Genomic DNA, 16,791 nt, shown 5'->3' with positions numbered 1-16,791 from the left:
CACTTCAGAGCTTCCTGATGCTAGTGACGCTCCCTCCCAGGGCTCAGAGGGGCTAGAGCATCCCTGGCTGGCCACTCTCTTGGCAGCGTCTCCCCAGCCGCTGCAGACCGATGTGTGGTGAGGAAGGGCAGGGCCCGCCAGCGATGGTCCTCAGCTAAGGTGGACACCTAGGGCACCAACCAACCTCCTGCGATGTCTAGCAGCCCCTTTTCCTCCCTGTCCCTTCTGCTCGCTGCACCACCTCCTCATCTCTAGCTAAACATCCACAGAGAGGGTCCGCAGAAACTGGGATCCCACTGCCGCAGTTTTCACATGACTATGGCTGTCCCAGCCCCTCTCCCCCACTCGGGAGGACTACCACGGGATGGCCTCTGGATGCATGCGCCCATGCTGGCAGGGAGGGACCCCAGCAGGGCTCTGCCAGTTATGCCTCCCTGGTAGGAGAGGTCTCTGACTCCCACGGCTCCTAACACGTTACCCCATCACGGCCGCCCTCCGGTAGCTGCCCATGCAAAGGAATATCATCCCTCCCTCAGGGAGGAATTCAACCCCTGTGGCTCAGAGAAAGTGCAACAGGTAAACAGATCCTCCCACAACCCCAAAGTCAGCCCAGGCCACAACACTGGAGCTCCTCAATTCCATTCAGAGGTCCCCACCCCCAGTTTGCCCACCCAAGTCATTAACCACTCAATCCCAGGGCCCCGCTCTCCAGGCTCTCTCTGTGAGAGATCCAAGGCCCGTTTCTCTCCCTGGAGTCTTTCCCTGGAGCCCCCAAGGCAGGTCTCCAGTGAGTGAGCTCCCGCCCCATAGCATTTCCCATCAGTCCCACCCCAAAAATGGGAAAAGCTGCGTGGGAGAAACGCACAGCTTTCCTCAGAACTCAGCAGCAGCAGCTCACAGCTACTGCTCTCCATCACCTCCCACAGCTCTGTCCCTCAGGCAGCTCTCTGCTGCCCCTCCTGTCTCTCCTCTGTTCACAGGCAGCGCTCACCTGCCTCTCCCCGGCCCTTCTTCCTCCCAGGCGCCTCCTCTTAAGCTCACCTGGGAGGCAGCTGACCAGGGACAGGTGCCCTGGACCCCGCTGCTTCTTAAAAGGGCCAGCCACCCCGTGACAGAGACTCTCTTGCAACAGGACAGGGAGGAGTGCTTTTCTCCCATGCACCTTCTCCTACCTCTAGGTGGGAAAACAAACTAGTCTCAGGGTCTGTGTTTGCTCACGGCGGCAAATGGGGCGCCGGCGGTTCGATTTTCCAGGACCGAGTGAAGGGAAGTGGAGACCCGCCCAATCGATCTGGAAGTCGACCAAATAAAGCCACCCCCGGAAAAAGAGTGACGCTGCGTCGTCAGGAGGGCATTTTCCGCCTGCGAAGCGTAGCGGGGACGCTGCATTAATTAGAATTTAGGAAGTCGACGGAAGATACGCAAGCTACGTAGAGTGGCTTGTGTATCTCCCATCGACTGCCGCTGAACTTCGTGGTAAGTGTAGCCCAGGTCGTCTGACTTGTAGAACAGAAATATCAGCAGTTCATCCTGAGAGAGAGACGCTCTTGCCACGCAGACGGCCACATGACACGTTCATAGACTCCAGGGTCAGAAGGGACCATTGTGATCACCATTCATAGCCTCTCCACTGCATCTCCAGTTCGCCCCTTCCGTCAGCTCGAAGCTGGCTCTTAACAAACACAGAAAACTCAGTTTTCCCCACGGTTTAGAACTCAAATTCTTCCATTCCTAAGCCACAGCCAAATGTGTGATTGCTCTTACAGGCATTTCTCCATATCTCCATGCAGCCTTAGACTTTCCAATTCTGCAGCTGCAGGAGTTGAATGTTTCAATGACTCATTAAAAAAAAATTAAATGGCACTGGGGGGATATTCTCTTGCAATTGCTCAGATTTTACATGCTATGGTCTGGCTTCCTTGGAAACGAAATCATGGTCCTGCCTTTTTCTTACTAGCAACAAAAGAAAGTGGTTTTAGCTATCAATGCATGAAGCCTACATTCAAATGTAGGGCGTCCACAATCTGATAGGTGCTGAGTTTATTACAAAGTAAATAATAATGCAGCATGTTGAGGGAACATATGCAATATCCCCTGGTTTACATCTCCTGTGGATGAGCAGCTGGAGGTTGGAGATTTGTCACAGGCAGGAGTCAAGGGAAAGATAAGGCTTCATTCATTAGTGCTTGCAAAGGGCTTGAGATGCTCAGATGGAAGCGAGAAAGGCCAATTACTTTAGAGCATCCATAACATTCCTAAGGACCCCACTTCTGACTAATTCATCATTCCCCCTTCGCTGTCCTTGAAAGCCCCTACAACTCATTTAAAGACCTTTGAAAGAGACATCCAAGTAATGGCTTCGTTCTCAAACACTTTTCTCCACTGCTAATTGAGTCAATATCCCTGAAGCCTGAAATGCTGGGCCATTTGGTGTCCCTTAAACAAATGTCTTGTTGCCTCTTTTCCGGTCTTGGCTTCTGTCTCTAATTACAAGGCTAAGCCTTCACTCCTTGCTCAGGAAAAATGCCAGTGAAGTCAGCGTTAGAGATGATTTCGTATCCTCTGTGTTTTCTATGTACTGTGTTTTTTTGAGATTCTGTTTAAATACTAAGACTACAAAATGCCTTCTGTGTTTATTAATCCTGGTAAGCCAGCATGCTCCTTGATGGAAGTGTCTATGTGTATTTTGCTGAATGAAAGCCTTATCTCAGGAAGTAAACACAATAGCAAATGGTGTGTGATCCTAATTCTGTTTACTGAAAGATGCGGAGAGCCAGACCTCTGATGGAAATAGCACAGCAGTTCCCAGGAGGCACCTGGAGGTGATGTCATCATACACTCAATTAATCTGCTGCTAGGACTCTCTGCTTTTGCAAACTCCTCCTGGCCTGCGACTAAATTCACCTCTGCAACGCTACGCTGCACGAATGCTGCAATAGGTTGAAGACGTGACCGTCAAAGCCAGCGCAGTGGTTTTGTCCCGTCTCCAGTAGCAGATCACTGCCAGCATTGGTTCAGAGATCTCAACTGCTAACAATTGCCACCAACTGTTCAGTTTGCTTGTGCAGACAGGACTTAGCTAACAATGGCAGTGCAGTCTGGTCCCCTCGCTGCTGCCTCGGTACTTTCAAAGCCCAAAGATGCTGATGGTGGAATATGTGTAACATTTTTCTGTTGGCACGAGTGCAGGATCGGCTCAGCAGTGACTTCAGTGCTGAAAGGCCCAGCAGTTTATTCTTATGACGCAGCCTTTTACAGAAAGCCCTTCCCAGAATATATTGTCGTGTGATCACTCATCTGATTTCAGGTACTGCCTTACACAGTGCCAAGGGAAGCTGGGCATGCCTTCACACTAGCTTGCACATCAGTTATGTCTGTATGCCACCCTAAACACTAATTACAGTGGTATAGCCATATTGTGACATTTCCTTTCATTCTTAGGGAAGGAGAAGCGTGATCCTAGGTTTGACTGGTCAATGATGTCTGAACAATATACTTAAAGATGGTAAGTAGCATTATTCCAGGGTATAAATCATTAGTGGGGACTAGGAGAAAACACGTTCAACTGGCAGTCAATATTTAAATCTGGCACAGAAAGAAATCCAGTATCCATGGATTAAAAGCGGCAAGGACCAGCTACTATAAAATAAATCTTGGTTCCTGTTCCATCATTGGAATCTAATCCACTTGCCAGCGAAAGGACCGGATATAAAAAATAAAAAGCAGCAAAGAATCTACACCAAAACTCCAGCAACAAAATCATCCTGCCTACCTACATCCATCTGTAGCTTCATTTGGATACAGTATTCTTCTTCGCTTCCTGTCCCAAACTACTCTGTAATGTCGCTGGGTGCTGTTAGCCAGCTGCTGTATTCTACCCCAGAGGTGGCTGAACTTCGTGGTCAGTGCAAGTGAAAACATTTCTTTAGGCCACTTTAGGATGAGAGGCATTAGAGAAACATAAGGTTTCACTGTCATTCCTCCTGCGAGACCTGGAGTGGAATCCATTAGAAGTAGCATAACATACAAAATCCACAGTAGAGCTTTTTACTGATAAAACATTGAGCCATTTGGTGGCCAGTCCAGTCCACTAACATCAGGTAAACAGTAATAGGAAATAATTTTCTAGTTAATACAGGTACTAACTGTTATGTGGCCTGGGTTTACAAAGTGTTGGCCAGATGGCATGCAGTGACAGAGCACCACTGAAGTCACTGGAGTTTTGCCACTTAATACCAGCTGAGATCGGACCCAGAATACTCTTAGCATGTACAAGAGCAGCATGCATTCCCCCCACCTCGAGTACATCTGAAACGACAGTGGCATACTATGGCATGACAGCTGTAGCAGAGACATTTCCTACATCAACACAAGGGGATTTTCAGCTGATGTCGTTAGTCCACTGCTAGGTCGATGGAAGAATTTTGCCACCCATCCAGCTGTGTCTACAGTGGGGGCTTAGGTCAACCTAACCACAGCGCACAGGGCGTGAATTTTTCACAGCCCTGAGCAACGTCGCTAAGTCCACCCAAGTTTTAGGTTTAGACCAGGCCGTAGGGTGTGATCCAAGGCCTAGCGAAGTCAACAGAAAGATCTCCAACGGGCTCTGGATCAGGTCCTCATTCGTCAGCTTAGGCAGCGGGTTGTATGAGCTACGCAAATCAAACACACTTACTCATTCTTCTCAACATCCAGGATGAGCTCTTTCCCTTCAACTGCCATCTTGACTTCTGCTTTGAAAGGGTGCTACAGGGAACAGAGGAAGTGCCCATTACACACACCGCACGGTCATTATGAATAGCTAAGTGGTCATCAACGCAGCAATTACTTTGTCTGCAAGTGCAAACCTCTCCTTGTCCCACCCTGCCGCGGGAAGCGTGTCTCCCGTCCCAGCTGTGTCTAGTAGGCAGAGATGGACCGAGGTGAGATGCTTAGGAAAATGAATGATGTGTTGCTACCACTTTAGAAACATGGAGAGGACGATTTGCCGTATGCAAACCTGTATTTACACTATTTCTTAGGAGAGGGCACTAAAACCAAACTGCGATCTCATCTCTCACCCACTCAGGGACACCCGTTTGTTTTAATGTGGAAATATAACCAGCATAGAGCCTGCAGCAGCGGTTCTCAAACTGAGGACCGTGGACTTCTTGTGGTTCACAGGGGCCTGCTCCATGGCTTGCAAAATTAAACCTGAGCAGTGGGGAGCTGGGAGGTGGTGCTTGTCCAGGAAAGAAGCTTTCTTCTACGAAATGAAGTGTCAGAGAACCGCTGGGCTATAGCATTCAGAATTCGTATGCAATTTCCTGTCAGGAAAACTACTCAACATATAGTGAAACTGCTGGGCTACAACGTATGCGAGACACGCGACGGTCTATGTTTCTAGGAGGTACTCAGAGAGGTGATTTTCTATGAAGGTCCTAATAACATTTCAAATGTCAATATAGACATACCCTGAGATCTATTGTACATCTACATTTACAGTATGCAGATATACATGTATAGCTAGTTATGTGTATCCATAGCTTTAAATAAATGGTAGGTGAAAATGGGCAGGAAGACAACAAACTGGAGGTGTGCATTGTACACAGGGTGTGTATACACCTGCTAGACAAGATGCATTACCTGAAAGGTGTTCCCAGTAACCACTGCATTGTCATTTCATTATTAGGCAGATACAATTAAAACACGCGAGGGCAGAAGAGGAATCAGGAATATAATATACAGCCATGCACCTCATCACACGATGCGTCTGCTACCACTGACTTATTTTTCAGTAGAGTATTTTATTTTCATACTAATTCACATAAAGGAACATGAGTCCATTCAGCGCAGATGACTCAGACTTACACAAACAAGTTTCAAATGACCACAGAGCTGATAAAAGTTAGCTGTGTGCAGAAGTGATCTGACAGATCAAAGATAAGTTGACTCAGTTGAGGATATTACAAGATTTTCTGTTGAAAGTAAGTTGCCTTCTAAGAAGGCAAGAAAAGCCGTTTTTACTGTATTAGAATAGTAAGATACATCTTCTGTTAATCCTGTGCCTGTTGAAGACAATGGGTTTTTCCTTGGCTTCGGATCAGGCCCCTAGTGATTACATCCAGCAGACTAGAACAGGATTTGCATCTTTGCAACCCTGGCTTGAAATTGCAAAGAGCCAAATCCTGGTTTCAACTGGGAGCTGCAGGTGCTCAGCACTGGTCTCTTGTTAAGTGAGACAACACAAACACAGGCAAGTTTGAGTGTAGCTCACAGCCTTTGAGCTCTGTGATTCTCTCCATACAGTGTGTGCTAAATGGCTGCCGGGCTCCTCCCCTGAGGCAGCTGCATTTCAGTGGTGGGCGAGCAATCTTAATACGTAGCCTGAAGTGCTTTGGGATCTTTCGCAGTGGAAAGTGATATAGCAGCACCCGTTATTTGTTGCTGTTGTTACGTAAGCCAAAGCCAGGGTACGGACTAAGCTCTGTCTCCAAACCAGGAACACACATCCGCCACAAACACAGGGCAAAGTCTGCCTCCATATTCTGACCAGCAATGGCTCTCTGCACAAATCCTTACGGAGATACGATGCCAGCTTGGAGCTGAGATACTGTGCAGAGAGAGCAGTGCTTTAGCGCGATTGGGTCAGGGGATCTCACCGGCAGGTCATCCTTAGCCCCCCCGTAGTGCTCCCCTGTGGCACCATATGCCAAGGGGATGCAGAGCAGCCTTTCTATAAGTTTTGGGGAGAGTTCAAATCCAGGCAAACAGCTCCTGCTATGCTGATGGGGTTTCTAACATGCGCCCCTATAGCACGTGCCTCCAGTGACCCGCATTTGGCCTGAAGAATTTAAGAGACATCACCAGATCCAGTCAACCATTTCTCCCCTTGGGAGAGACTAGCTGAAGCATTTTTTTAAGAGCTCACGTGACATACCTTCACAGTGGTGGAGGGGCTTCCAGCGGCTTTCCACTGCAGTGTTATTTCTTCTTGGTATAGCTCTGAGCCAACAGCACTGTTTTCTCCTGGGAAGCACAGACAGTTGCTCAGAGTCAAAACTCCACTGCAAAGCCAAGCTTTGAGAGTTTAATCCTGCTCCATCAGAGTCAACGGGAGTTTTGCCCTTGACTTAATGGAACACGATCAAGCCTTTCAAAAGGTAGCAGCACATAAACAGCAAAAAGCAAGACATGTTTGAACCGTTTGGCCATTAACTTCTCTAAATACATGTAAGAACAGTGTTGAGTATTAGCAGCAGAAAAGAGCATCCTGATATGTTATGTCTGCGTTTCTGAAGGCACAGACATATACAGGTCTCACTTCTGAAAGATCTGAGCTCAGGCACTGATCCAGCAAAGCACTGGCGCATGCGCTTAAAGTTAAGTGCATGAGAAATTCAATTGATTTAAGTGAGGCAGCGCCTATGCTTAAAACAAGTGCTTTGCTGGATTGGGGACCAGGTACTCAGCACCCCTCTGGATCAGGCCTGTAATAAATATACAAGCCATGGATAAATTCAGTTGGACAGAACAGTAATTGTTCAAGTGGATTTTAAAATAGGAGTTTAAAAAAGCACATTAATTGCTACAACAAAGATGGGAACTCCTTGAAGCACTTAAATAATTCTCTTAGTTTGGGCACCTGTGGGCTGTGCTGGTTAGTTTCAACCACCACATGGCAACGCTCAATGCTGCTTTCCTCTGTAAAGCGGGTCTGTCTCTTCTTTCCCCAGAGACAAGGTGGGTGAGGTCTAGGTTGGACATTAGGAAAAGGTTTTTCACCAGGAGGGTGGTGAAGCACTGGAACGGGTTACCTAGAGAGGTGGTGGAATCTCCATCTTTAGAGGTTTTTAAGCTGAGGCTTGACAAAGCCCTGGCTGGGATGATATAGCTGAAGTTAGTCCTGCTTTGAGCAGGGGGTTGGACTAGATACCTCCTGAGGTCCCTTCCAACTCTAATATTCTATGATTCTTCCATTGAGCCAACTTCGGTTGGTGAAACAGACACTTTTGAGCTCCACAGAGTTCTTCTTCAGGTCCGGAAAAGGTCATGGGAATTTCTTTTCCCATTCTCGTTTAGACCCATTGCATTCTAGACAGAACCAGTTCTCTTTATCTACCCCTCTAGTCCTCTTCCAGCTCATTTCTATCATGAAATGCTGCCCCAGACACAGAGTGATCTGAAAGGTGTAATTTGCCAGCTATCATTTTTCTACATATCTATCTGTCCAGCATTTTACTCAAACTTAATGTAAAGCCCTTGGGGTCAGAGATGCGCACAGGCTAATCCAGTGGGGACTGTGTCAGCAAGTGGAAGTGGGGAGAGAGCCTGATTCCAATAGCTAGCTTGGAAATGGGCTGCACTTGGCCTGCCCCCAACCCACCCATCCAAGATTTAGGACCTGGGGATTACCCTCCCTGTAAAAATGCTCCTGGGCTCCAACTTTATTTTATTGGACCAACTTCTGCTGCTGAAAGAAAGGCGCTTTCCAGCGGCACGGAGCTCTGATGTCAACCCCAGACTGCAGCTTGCTGACCGGGACTCAGGGCTGTCCGCCACCCAAGACTGTCCCTGGGTTTCCTGCTGAGCAGAGGGCGATAGGAAGGAAGGTCTGCCGCTCTGTGCAGCTGAAAGCCCCCAGCGCACAGCTGTTGGGCATCTTTGGCATGACCCCAGCCCAGGAGCAGACAATGCTGAGAAATCCGGGATCTCCCAGTCCAGGCCATTCACAGCCAGAGGATGCTTTTCTCTAGGCGCAGCCTGCAGTACTCGGTGTGTGTTTTCTCACTGCTTTGCTCGGCTGTGCTGTGCGCGCTGCTGCGTTTCGGGAGAAGGAGATAGAAAAGACCAGCACCAGCACCACCAAAAAGGGGGGGGGGGGCGACGGGACATCGTCCTAGCAGGGAAGAACCAGGGTTAGATTAAAGCCCCCCCCGGCTCTGGGTTCCACGGCTCAGTGCGTCTCCCTTGCCCTTGTCCTGACATCCTCCCCTGCACAGCGACACACACACACACACACACAAACACACACACACACTTACTTCTCCAGCCTGCCGACCCCGCGGCGGGGAGCAGCGTTAGCAGCAGCAGCCCGAGAGAAGCCGCAGGGCCCCCGGCTCGTCCCGCAGCCCCAGGCATGGCTCCTCCGGCCGGCAGAGATGCGGCGCCTGCTGCCTCCGCCCAGGCCGGCTGCCTGGCCCCGATTCCTCGCGGCGAGCTGCCACCCGCTGGCAGGTGAGGGCAGGGGCAGGGGCAGGGGCAGGGGCAGGGGCAGGCTCCCCCCGCACCCAGCCCGGGCCAGTGACGCTCCGGCTGCCGGCTGAGCCCAGCCCAGCCCGGGGACCATCCACCCGCAGCCGGGGGAATTGAAACCTGCTGCCAAGCCAGCCGGGGGAGGATGGAGCCGTTCGGAGCGGGTCCTGGGCACCCCCCTTCCCACCCCCGCAAGGGGGGCGTCCGATGTCTTTTCTAGGCTCATTTGAGGCTGAAAGCTGGGATCGGGGTTGGATTCCGCATTGTCCCCGCCCATGCAGAGTGTTCAGCGAAAGGCGGAGCAATCGGGGGCTGGGAGAAGTCAGGGAGAGAATGGATTACACCCGCGTCTACACTGGCACCACTCTTAATTCGAATTAAGGTGCCTGTAAAATCGACCTAATAAGACCACCCCCGCAAGTGGCATAGCACCTAATTCGAATTTGTTAAGTCGCTTTAGTGTTAGTGTAGACGCAACAGAACTTAATTTGAATTAACTGACCTCCAGGAGGTATCCCACAATGCCTGGTTTTGACCACTCTGGACAGTCGCGCTGTGCTGCTCAGTGGTCACGCTACCAGGAAATGTCCCCTCCCCTCAAGCCGCGGGAAGATTTGAATGTTCATTTCCTGTGCTGCCGGCGTGGAGAGAGCGTTGTCACTGTTCTCCGCCCGGCTACTGCAAAACCCAAACACGCCCCAGCATGGCGTCGACCCGAGGTCTTAGACCTCACTGGGCTGTGGGGCGAGGAGTCCGTTCTGGCTCAGCTCAGCTCAGCTCAGACATTTACGGGAAGATATCTCAGGGCATGCTGGAGAAGGGACACCAGAGGGACGCTCAGCAGTGCTGCGTGAAGATCAAGGAGCTGTGCCAGTCGTATCAGAAAGCCAGGGAAGCCAACAGCCGCTCTGTCTCCTCGCCCAAAACATGCCGCTTCTACCATGAGGTGCATGCAATTCTCGGTGGCGATCCCACCACGGTGCCGCCCCACAGCATCGATACCTCCGCCAGGTCACAGTCCATGATCAGCGATGAGGACTCCATGGATGAGGAGGAGGAGGAAGCAGAGGAGAGCAGAGTGCAGGAGAGCGGGGTGTCCATTCTCCCCGAAAGTCAGGACTTATTCCTGACCCCCGAGCACCCAGGACAGCACTGATGGTCCCGGGGAAGGCACAGCTGCTGAGTTTTCTTTCTTCTTAGCAGTTCTGTCCTTGTACGTTGGGGAGGGGGTCATGAAAGGGATCTCAGGTATTTCGTTGACTGTACTGGGGGGTTACCCAGGGATCATTTGTTTTATGTGATGAGAAATGCTACATTTATATCATGGACAATGTAATGTATGTAATCCGTTATCCCTAGAAAAACTTTTCAGGGGAGGGCTGCCTTGTTCCTCCCTCCACAGTAGGATTCTTCTCTACAATCAAGGGAGCCTGCCTCATGGCTTCATGTGTTTTAAGCATAGCCCCCCCCCCCCCCCTACACACACACACACACACACACACACACACACCGCCGTCCGCAGTTCCTCTCTGTAGGGGTTTAAAATACAAGCAGAGAGAGTCAATCATGTGCTACATTGTATCAAGGGAACCATTTGCAACATTTGAATAGTAACATTGTTTCTCTGTAATCATTTGCTACATTTTTTCAGGCGCTCATTATCTAAATTGTTACATTTGTTCCATTTTCTTCACTCTGCTACCTGTGGCTACCTTGTGACTTTTCTTTCGTTCTGTGGACAGCTCCGCATTGGACCGACCCTTAAGAAATGCTGCGGACAGACTGTCTCAGATTAGGAAGAGGGGGAAAAAACCAGAGAGGACATGTTTGCGGAGCTCACGAAACCTCAGCGGCTGCAGAGAGAGAGCACAGAGCCTGGCGGCTGACTAGTCACAGAACACGGACAGGGACAGGGAGAATCGCCGAGAAATGATGGATCCTGATTGCAGCACCACGCGGGAAATGCCGCGAATCATGCAGGACCAGGCAGACATGCTGCGGCGGCTTGTGGAGCTTCAGGGGGAGCAGAGGCAGGGCAGAGTCATGCTGCAGCCCCTCCATAATGCTCCTCGACCCAGGGCTTTGCTGCCCTCCTCCTCCCCCGCCCCCAAGAGGTCTCGGAGGAGACTGGCCAGGCTGCAGTACGAGCTCTCCTTCACCCTGGTGGAGGTGAGCAGAAAGCAGCAGCAGTCACGCTAACAGCTGGCCAGCAAGCTACCACCCCACCCCTTGAGACAGTGAATGAACACTGCCCCCCTTCCCCCATGACTTGAGTGTTCAGAAATAAAGTTTTGCATCATTTCAACATATTTCCTTATTACATCAGATCTTGTTCTGGAGGGATTTGTCGGGCACAGATATGGAAGGGGGGGAAGGGGGTTCCCCAAAGGCAAACAACAGACAGGAACAGAAATCAGTCCATTGCAGAACCTGGCTTTCAAAGTTTTCCTAATGCAAAGTGCTCTGCGGTTAGCTCTCAGCGTAGTGCTGGCATCGGGCTGCTCATAACTGGCGGCCAGTCTTTCTGCCTCCACAGCCCAACCCTGGGGGAACCGCTCACCCTTCGCTTCACACACATTATGAAGAACACAGCACCCAGATATCACAGAAGGGAGGTTCTTCTCACTCATGTCCAGCCTAGTGAGGAGACGCCTCCATCTGCCCTTTAAATGCCCAAAGGCACATTCTGCAACCGCTTAACCTCTTATTAAAACACCCCTTGTCACTGCCAAGGTGACCGCTGTAGGGCTTCATTAGCCAAGGGAACAAGGGGGAAGCAGGATCCCCCAGCAACCGCAGCAGAAGCATCACTGGATGTCTTCCCCGCCCATCCCCTGGGTAGGACGTGACGGGTGTGAACAGGCCTCCGAACTTTGGGTCTTCGCTGACCGAGGGCAGCAACTGTGAGTGGGGTGCAGGGGAGGAAGAGGGCAGGGGCATGTTAAAGGAACATTGGTGTGTCGGACTTTCACGCTGAGGTGAAGGACCCTGCCCCGTGTGCTCTGGCCGGGGGTTTTGGCTTAAGATCTCATGTTTTGGAAAGGTGGGGGAGGGTTCCCAAACTACTGCTTGGTTCTCTTTCCCTTTTAATAATAATAATAATCATTTGCTATACACAGACATGCTTGTGAGTGAGGAAGTATTGCCTCTCGGAGGCGCCAAAGGGTAGTGTTAAGTTTTCCCGGGTTACTGGGTGGGGAGCTTGAACCGGTTCTGTTTTGTAGTGTTAAGAGAAGCCCCTGGATAGTGACATGTTGCTGCTGACTTCACCTGGCAGAAGGTGACATCGGAAGGACTCTCCGTAATGGGCCCAACTCAGGGGATAATGGTTTTTCTTCACCTGGGACAAGCATGGGTAGGGGTTGGAATGTCCCACCTGGGCACAGAGCCAACGGTATTTCGGGGGGGGAGGCTCTCTGAAAAGCAAAGCTCTCCACTGCCTCATGCCGTATGACCAGGCTGACCAGACCTCGGGCGCACAGAAGGGGTGAGTTCATTGTAAGGGGGGGTGCGGCTCAGGACTGTTGGTTAGTTTGCAAAGATCTGGGACTGTCTAGTGCCCGTGGTTAAGAAATCCGTTTGCACAACCCGGGCTCCTTGCTTGCCTTCCACGCTGTCCCGGAAGGGGTTAACTCGATCGAGACGCTCAGAGAGCTTGCAGGAAGGGGAACTCTGAGGGAAGGTGCATATGCAGCTGGGGGCTCCAGAGGGCTGAGTCAATGGGTCGGGTCTGAGGTGGCCAAGCTGCAGAGCCCTACGTCCCAAGGAGGACTGGTCTGCACCTGGGAGTGGGACACAGAGTACGTCTACACTGCAATAAAACATCAGGGGTCAGCTGATTTGGGCTCATGGAGTTTGGGCTATCGGGCTATTTAACTGGTGTAGACGCTCTGGCTCAGGTGAGAGAGGAGGGGCTCAGAGCCTGGGCTCCAGCCCTAGCTGGAACATCTACACCGCAGTGAAAGAGCCCCATCGCCCAAACCCCGTGAGACTCAGCCAGCTGACACAGGACAGCCCCTGGTATTTAACTGCAGTGTAGCCATACCCCTAGAGACTCAGAGCTAGGAACAGCGACTTGGTTCTGCCCAGGCCCAGATGGCTTAGGAGCAAATGATACCCAACAATCGGGTCCACTCAGAAGAGACTGATGTTGTTCCAGAGGGGTATTGGGCCTGGTTGTGACGGTTACCACTTCTAGGAAATTCTACAACATATATCAGCTGGACAGTGGCGTTTTTGTGTGTCTTGCCAGTTCCTTGAGCTTTTCACAAATCAGGAAGAGCCAGAGAGAACTGTTGCTGGCAGGGGCCATCTTCTTCTTCTGTGTTTGTGCAGCACCTAACACAATGCGGGCCTGATCCATGACTGGGTCTTCTAGGTGTTATCACAATAAACAAGACAGATCTTATTTGCCCTCAGAATGGCAGCTGCTGTGGGGGAAGAGCAGAGGACAGCTGATGTTGAGTAAGTGCTGAGTAAGTTGAGTAAATCGAGTTAAGTAAATGAAGTAAGTTGATGTTGAGTAAGCTCTTCCGAAGACAGACAAAGATAAAGTAACTTTTCAAATGTACTTTTAAAGGTATGTGGCACAGCTTTAGATACAGCCATCAGGATATTCCCTCCCCTTGTCTGCTTTTCACAGGATGGTGGACAAACTGTATTAAAATAACATTGCAGCTTCATAAGGGCTTGTGCCCAAGTGTTTCAAAGTAGGCAACGTTTAGCTAGCTAGTATCGCGCCTGCCCCTCCATCCTTTACTGATTCAAACAATCCCATGACGTCAATGGGGCTACTGAGACAAGGACCGCTTGCATCAATATAGGGTCACAGCTGGAGCCTCTCAACACGCCAGTGGGGCAGATGAGTGTTTCCTTTTACAGTTTGGTAAACTGAGGCACAGGGAAGTTAAATGATTTGCCCAGCTTCGTCCAATGAATGAGTCTCACAGGTCAGGACAGAAATCAGTGTTCTAACCCTACAATGAGTCAGGGTCACAGGTGGAACACTCAATTGCCTGCTCTGTTCACTCCCTCTGAAGCATCTGGCACCAGCCATGGTTGGAAGACAGGATACTGAGCTAGCTGGACCCTTGGTCTGACCCACTACGGCCAATTCTTCTGTTATGTTCTAATAGTTTGGACTTGCATCAAACTAAAAAAAATCGCAGTGATATTTCAGGGGAACTCTCTTTTCGGGAGAAGGAAAGGTTGCCTAAGGAATCACTGTTAAAAGACTGATTCTGGAGGAAGTATTACCAAAAAGGGCAGGCCCAGACAGAGAAGGAAACACTGCTTTGTTGTCCTGTCAAACCTCAGCATTTGAGACACTTGCCGTGATCAGGGGAGCATATGGACACATTCTTGACTGACTTGAACAAAATATTAAAGCTTCCCATTTTAAAACATTTGATCACCCGATATTTTTGACATTATCAAAAGGGAAGAGACTGGGATTCAATAGAGGCAACTGACAATTTAACCACTTACTTCACTATTTCAGGGGGTGACAGTTTGGAAGGGCTTCAGCTAGTCCCAAATCAGCTGCTTTAGCTTCAGCATCTGCTTTTCCCCTTCCATTCAGAATGGCAGGACATATTTGCAGAGCCCAGAGCAGCTGGCCTTCCCAAAGCGCCATAGATTGATAGGATTCTGGATGTGGGCTTGGTCCTAGTCTGTTTTTAAATGCAACTAAAAAAAAAAAAAAAATCAAACCATCCATTTGTGCTTTGTAAAAGAGGGATCAGTGACATTAAAGCAAAGGCTGATTAATTGCACTGTAGCTTTCTCCATTTACAACTGAATGACCTTGACTGTGGTGAAATTCTAGGGTCAAAACCTGTACTGGTTCAACTATAATTGTCTAGATAAAAATGGTGCAATTCCCTCAATGTGGAAACAGTTCTTCCGCTCCAAATATGCTTATACTAATATAACTTATTTCCATAAGGGGAATAGCTATACTGGTATAAGCCACAGTCATATATGATTGCGTCCACAGGAGTTGTACTGCTATAATTATACCGGGGGGAAAAATCACACCTGTAACCAAAATAGTTATATCCTCTCACAGCGGTAAATAGACCAGGTCTCGACTCATCGGGTTAGCGCATGGCATCATGGGCATTTCCCTGTGGTTTCCTCTGTCTAGATGTGTCTATAATGCAAACTAACAAACCACCTTTTTAAATGAGAGAAGGACCCACGTCTCTAGTGAGCATACAGATTACAGAATTAGGGTAAACTGTTGCACTTTTCCCTGGAGCCAGCTCTCCTCATGCACCTGTTGCAGGTGGAGTGACATGCATCTATAGTGTCATAGGTTTTATATCCAGAGACGATTAAAGCTGCCTGGAGGATTTGGATGTCCAATTTTCCTGCAAAGTAAAAGGGAACTGGATGATCAAAATACCTAGGTAACTTTGACCAATAGTCTACATGTTGACCTCTGCTAGAGAAACTTCTGGGGGAGCAGAGAATTCTTGGGATTATGACATAATAAGGGACAAGAGATTGAAACATGAGGAACTAAAGAGTGTGAGGGGACTTTTAAAGCATTGATTTAACTCAAATGACCAGCATATACTGAGGAGAAAAATCTTCTCTGTGAAAGTCCATCACCACAACACAAGGAGATCCAGTATCTTCTGCCAGTCCTAGAGCTCTTCTTCTGTCCCAGTCCGCTTTTCACCAAACAGCCGCTCCCAGCCTTTCCTAGCTGGCGCTCAGACAGCTTCCACACACACACTCTCATTTTCTGACTCAGAGAGCGCCACAGATAGCAGCCGTCCTCCTTGCCATGCCTGGGTGCCTTCCCTTAAGCCCAACTTGGCAGTAGGTAATCAGTCACAAGGGCACTGGACCGTCTCCTCCTCCCTCTTAATGCGGCCAGTCATCCTGTGACACTCCCATTGACAGCGATCGTGCAGGCTCAGATCCTGAGTGTCTCTTGGCAGATGCGGAGTACTCCCAATTTCCGCTGAAGTGCATGCGAATTGAGGCCACGCAGCAGCATGCCGGATCAGGGTCCCACTCAGCAAGATGGCCAAAGGAGAGCTCAGGGAGCTATTCCCCCAAAACAAGACAAAGGAAATCTTTGTTAGTCATCAACTTCCCATAGGACGCACAAAATTCAGGCTGTTAATGGAAAGCAGAAGCTCAGGCTTCCTGCACGTTGTAATGGACCAGTCAAGCATCTCCTTTTACCATCCCAGAGTCTATAAAAGGGAAAGTGGTGAGAGGGAGATCAGATTCAGGGACTAATCCTGATAACAGCTGCTTTACACTTTGGAAACATACTTGTGTGGGAATTAGCACATTTGCCCACATGCATTCTCCAGGGCCATATCAGCTTGCAGTCAGAAACCAATTTAGGAGCAAACAGGCATTTTCAGCTATTTATAAGACTTTTCTCTTAAGGCCCTGTGCGCACTACAGATATAATGGAATCAGGGGATCTGGTTCTGACATGGTCACAATGTGTAGTGTAGATGGAATCTAGCCATGTTCTCTAACTGGGAAAAGCCTTAGACACCTTAAAACCCGGGGTATATTATCTAT

The 16,791-nt window shown here is 49.6% G+C and overlaps 1 protein-coding gene across 1 annotated transcript in view; it reads right to left on the bottom strand.

The window, feature by feature from the left end:
• Positions 1-9,120, bottom strand: part of ADAM19 (ADAM metallopeptidase domain 19) — a 44,378-nt gene extending 35,258 nt beyond the window's left edge. The window contains exons 1-3 of the mRNA XM_067566258.1: positions 9,024-9,120; positions 6,920-7,008; positions 4,676-4,746 (exon numbers count right to left, since the gene is read on the bottom strand). Coding sequence (XP_067422359.1) covers positions 4,676-4,746; positions 6,920-7,008; positions 9,024-9,120 — 257 coding nt within the window. The remainder of the gene's footprint in view (positions 1-4,675; positions 4,747-6,919; positions 7,009-9,023) is intronic.
• Positions 9,121-16,791: the final 7,671 nt, after the last annotated feature.

The sequence above is a fragment of the Emydura macquarii genome, unplaced genomic scaffold (genome assembly GCF_026122565.2).
Source record: "Emydura macquarii macquarii isolate MOO-44397 ecotype Brisbane River unplaced genomic scaffold, CSIRO-AGI_Emac_v2 contig_2768, whole genome shotgun sequence".
NCBI lineage: Eukaryota > Metazoa > Chordata > Testudines > Chelidae > Emydura > Emydura macquarii.
The sequence above is the reverse complement of the archived record's forward strand: the minus strand, read 5'-3'. Positions and strand labels throughout refer to the sequence as shown.